Source organism: Octodon degus, unplaced genomic scaffold (assembly GCF_000260255.1).
Source record: "Octodon degus isolate 3935 unplaced genomic scaffold, OctDeg1.0 scaffold00005, whole genome shotgun sequence".
Taxonomy (NCBI): Eukaryota; Metazoa; Chordata; class Mammalia; order Rodentia; family Octodontidae; genus Octodon; species Octodon degus.
The window spans coordinates 4,054,677-4,059,627 of NW_004524581.1; the positions used below are offsets into that span (position 1 = coordinate 4,054,677).

The 4,951-nt window shown below is 38.3% G+C and overlaps 1 protein-coding gene across 1 annotated transcript in view; it reads right to left on the reverse strand.

Moving 5' to 3' along the window:
* Pcdh15 (protocadherin related 15) overlaps window positions 1-4,951 on the reverse strand; it is a 689,792-nt gene that overhangs the window by 399,143 nt on the left and 285,698 nt on the right. Inside the window, exon 7 of the mRNA XM_023723273.1 lies at window positions 4,219-4,327. Within this exon, the coding sequence (XP_023579041.1) occupies window positions 4,219-4,327 (109 nt within the window). The remainder of the gene's footprint in view (window positions 1-4,218; window positions 4,328-4,951) is intronic.

Here is a 4,951-nt window from a genome sequence, read left to right on the forward strand (position 1 = left end):
GACCTAAAACAGATAAACTCAGATCTTGGAAAATCTTCAGATGACCCTGACAAATGCACTGATGTCTTTACAGGACTTACTCAGACTTATGAACTGAATTGGAAAGATATAATGTTACTCTTAAATCAAGCATTGACTTCTAATGAGAGGCAAGCATAATTGCAAGCTGCTACTACATTTTGGAGATGAATATCATATTGTTAATTTTGAACTGAAAAAAGACAGCCAGTGGAACTACCTGTGCCCACGGGAGCCCAAAGAGTTCCCACCCAAGGCCCCTACTGGCATAATAACCCAGCAGGAGATTGGAAGAGACATTTTCAAGTGTGTATTCTTGAATGTCTAAGAAAAATAAAACAAAACCTTTTAGTTATTTTAAATTTTCAGCTATTTATCAGGAGAAAGAAAGAAAACCCCTGTGCTTTTTTAGAACATTTAATAGAGGAACTGTTAAAATATTCTTCCCTAGATCCTAATTCAATAGGGGGACAAATTCCTCTTATTGATAAATTCATTACTCAGTCAGCCTCACATACTAGAAAAGAGCTACCAAAGCTTTTTCCCCAGATAACTCACTTGATACTTTTGTTGTAGGCAGCTAACTTAGATAGAAACATTACAAGTAGTCACACAGCTATGCCCTCAAGGTGACAATACGGAAGACAAGGCCACTTTGCAATTTTGGGAGAGACAAGCACTCTGCTTTGAGCCAGACCTCAAGACAAAAGAATAAACAAATGCAGCCACATACTTCCCTAGGGAAGGGCATCAGGGAATGACATTAATAGGTATCAATAACCTTGAAAGAGTCACTAATGCAACCCCAACTGCAAGAGACCCCATCCCATATTCATGATGCTTGCTACTTCACTTGCCCATTTGATTCCAATTTAATCAATTTTACCACAATAATGGTGCTTGTAATCTTATTGGTTGACCATAGTTTTGTTTTACCTCATTCCCACCAAAGCGAATTCACATGTTCTCCACATTAGACCTGCTGCACTGCATGGTTTTACTCTATGAAAGTCCCTAACTAAAGCAAGTACCTGCTTAGGCAGAGCACAGCAGCTGGGGTTTGATCCTCAGGACCCCATGCCATGCGGGTCCTGCCCCCTGGGTACACTGAGATGGCAACTGCAACCAGAAATGGTGGCGAGTGCATATAATCCCAGCTTTTAGGATTGAAAACAGGACAATGACTATGAGTCTAATCTGTGTAGTGGGACCCTGTAGGCCCTGTAGACCCTATACTAAATACATTTTTTAAAGTCCCTAGAAATAGAAGATTCTTGGGTTAACCTGCTTAGCTCCCCATTCTGTCCCTCTCAGACAGAAGCTTTTTTTCTCCAATAAATATTTTGCTTTTAACCTCCATTTGTTCCTAAAATTCATTCTTTGGTTTTAGTAAACATGAACTCATCCCAGGTACCTTTCATATTGGGAGTTTCATTCTCTATATCAATGTCATTTTTATGCTCAAAATCTGGCCCCTCATTTTACTCAAGATAAAAGAAAAAATAAATAACCTATGAGACCTCTACATCCTGGATCTCTCTTGTCTTTCTACATTTCCTTCATTCTCATTTCCCATGGCTACTGCTTTCTTTGATATTGCCGAAACACACAAGGAAATCACAATGTTTCATCCTTACTTGCTACCTTTCTTCTCAGATGTCAGCCTGAAAAATCTCCTCATTTTCTGGAAGCTTTTGCTAACATCTTTATTTTCAAGAAGGGTTATGCTTATTACTCTCTTTAATACTGCGACCCTCCTTCTCTTTTTGTAGGCTAGACACGTCTTTTTTGATGCTCTATCTCCCTTTTGTCTCCTTCTGTTCTTTAACCTCTATTCATCTCAATGGAATCATTGAGTAGTACCTATTTCTATTGCCAGAAAATCGCTGGCACTTCCATGAAGTCAATGAATTGTCTTCTCCTATAGCTAAGCGTTCACTTATGGAAAGTGTAACTTTCAAATTGGGAAAGTCTGATGGATATGAGCCAATGCCCACCTACTTTTCAATACACTGCTTTCCTAAGTCTATCCTTAAATTCTTTCTTTTGTGCTTCTCACAAGCTTAATCATCTACTAGATAATCTTTCTGTCTCATTCTGATAAAATGAGTCTTCTTCGAGTGATTAATTCTTGCCTCTCGTGAGCTCACAGGATAGGAAGTTCAAAATATATTTCTATTAGCTAGAACTATATGTTTTAATTTATCTTTGATATACTTTTACCTTTCCTGTTATCTCTCAGCTCTGTCTATAGAATCTAGCATATTGACATCAAGCATGTTCATATAATAACTGACATATTGTCCAGCCTTAAACAACACCAATTTCCTATTATCTATACCCAAAGCACTGTAGAGGTAAAATACGCTTTTTTTTTTTTTTATTATTTTAGGAAAGAGTCTGCAGGGTGTTCAGGGCCTCACTACTAGATTGGACTCATAGAGATTCGTCTGTTTACAGCCTCCCAAAAACTGGGATTACAGGCACATGCCACTACGCCCAGCTTCAACTGCCCTCTCATCGGGCCCTGGAGGTCCTGTGATCAGGATTGAACCCCCAGCCCCTGTGCCTGCCTTCAGGAGCTTTAATCTGCTGAGCTATTTGGCCGGTCCAAAAGAGGCTTTTTAATAATTGAATAGTCTTGTGTCTGTGACAGGTTCATGGTACGTGTTTGTTCTAAGACTAATGTCTTGAAGCAAAATTACTTGAATTTTATTCACAGCGAGTATTATCTCTCTGTGTGTGTGTGTGTGTGATTGTGTGTATATATGAGAAAGTACATTCGTGGAATGCATAGTGGTGCATATAGTACTGGGGACCGCACCCCGTGGTAATCTTCCAACATCAGACAGCTACATCTATAATCTTTTTTTATGATTAAATAGTCTCAAGCTAAATTGCTTCTGTGGGATGCAAAGTTCTAAACTTCTTGCTTCACTTTCTTTCATTGGCACTGTGGGACTAGAGGTGTGTGCAACCATATCTGGCTTACAGATAGCATTTCTACACTGATAAAGTGTAACAGTTCAGGTTGTGTCTACTACCTGTTGGTTGTTACAGACGCACATAGTCTAGAGGGTGGAGAACAGTGTATTTGAAGATAAATGTCATATGCCCTAAAGTTATTTTTTGTGCACCCTCCAAAGTAGCCCTTTTACATTAAGAGATGCTCAGTCCATCTCCCATGCATCTGTCTCTTTACAGCTTCCAAACCATGCAAATCACCGACAGATATATATTTAGAAGAAGCAATTTTAAAAGAACAGCATAGTCAGATTTTCATCATTTTTGCTTTTTGCAGAATTAGTGTGATACACATAAGAATGAACTAGGACATTTTCTGTGGAATTGTCAAGGTAAAAAGTTACCCAAGAGTATAATCTATTGTGTGCCCTCGTATTAAAGCATGATTCTTCTCCTTTTGCCTGTAGGCTTCCAAAATAGGCCTTGATTAATGAAGTTATATGTGATCAGAATTGTCATCGTACACAACAATGTTAAACACACTACAGTGTAAGTCTTCTGATTTATGCCTCAGTGTCCACCAAAGCCTCCCGTGTTCATAGGCAGGGCTTTTTGTAGGTGAGTGCTTCATGGAGGTGTGATAGTGGTTGATAGATTAGTTCAGTGAAGTGTGTACAGTGAACTATGACACTGGGAAGTGACATGTGGTCGTAGGATTTGGATTGCGGGGTCCTGGCCCGGAGGAGCTATCTCTCCACCTCTGCTTCCTGTCACCACACTACACACTATTTCTCCTCTGCATGCCCTTGTCACCTGGTCCTGCCATGACCCAGTCAATTATGGACTGAAACCTCTACAAACTGTGTGAAAACAGACCTGTCCTCCTTTAAACTGCAACCATTGGGTATCACTTCTCAGTAATGAGAAAGCATCTAAGACTGTAGGAAGCTGAATTGATTTTTAAAAATTTGTTCCCCAAACAATCCTTTGTAAATGAAATATGGATGAGATTAACAATATGCAGATTAATGTCTTAATTTGTTTTGATGCTTCTACATATTCATTCATTTTACATATTTGACTGAAACTGAGAAGAAACAACCCTCTACATACAGCTGTACCAATAATTTCCAATTGGAGTACTTGAAATGTAAAGGATTTCCTTTAATGTAAGAGAAACCTTCCACATGGTCCCAGAGAGCTAACTGAGAGTGTAGAATGTAAGCAGATACCCACCGACAAGGATGGAGTAGAGGATGCCCGGTCTGTCCGAGGGTGGCTGAATATTCCGGTCCTGATCAATGGCTTGGATAGGTGGGGTAACAATAATGGGGTTCAGTTCTTCCTGGAAAAAAATTCAGAGTTTAGTTCAGCCAGATTACTAACACTTTATAGGAAATCTACACTAAGATACTTCAGTTTAGAGAGTTAAACATCAATGAACTGTGAGTTCGGTCAAATTTCAAAATTGGTAATTTAACATCTTACATGAGCTTTGTTTGTTTGTTTGTTTTTTGAGACTAGGTCTTGCCATGTGGTTAAGGCTGACTTCAAACTCATGGCAATCCTCCTGCCTCGGCCTGCTAAATGCTGGGGTTACAGGTGTGAGCCCCCACACCTGGCCTAACACTAGTTAATTTTGAATCCGCAGAGGAGACAACATACACTAAACTACAAATAATATAGTGTATATAGTGTTTTATAGCAGAAATCTAAAACAAAATCATGGAAGAATGGTAATACATTTTTAATCTTTCTAGAATTAATAAAAAGACATGAAGCAAATAATTTATGATGCAAATTTTTCTCTTTTATATAAAATGTACAATATATCTAATGTTTCCTGTGCAACATATGTTTTTACATTTCATTTAAATTAATTTTATTAAAATGAAAATACTTCAAAAATGTTTTAAAATGCTTGAATTCTATAGAAATCTAGAGAGCATCACTGAAGTTTTATATTTAC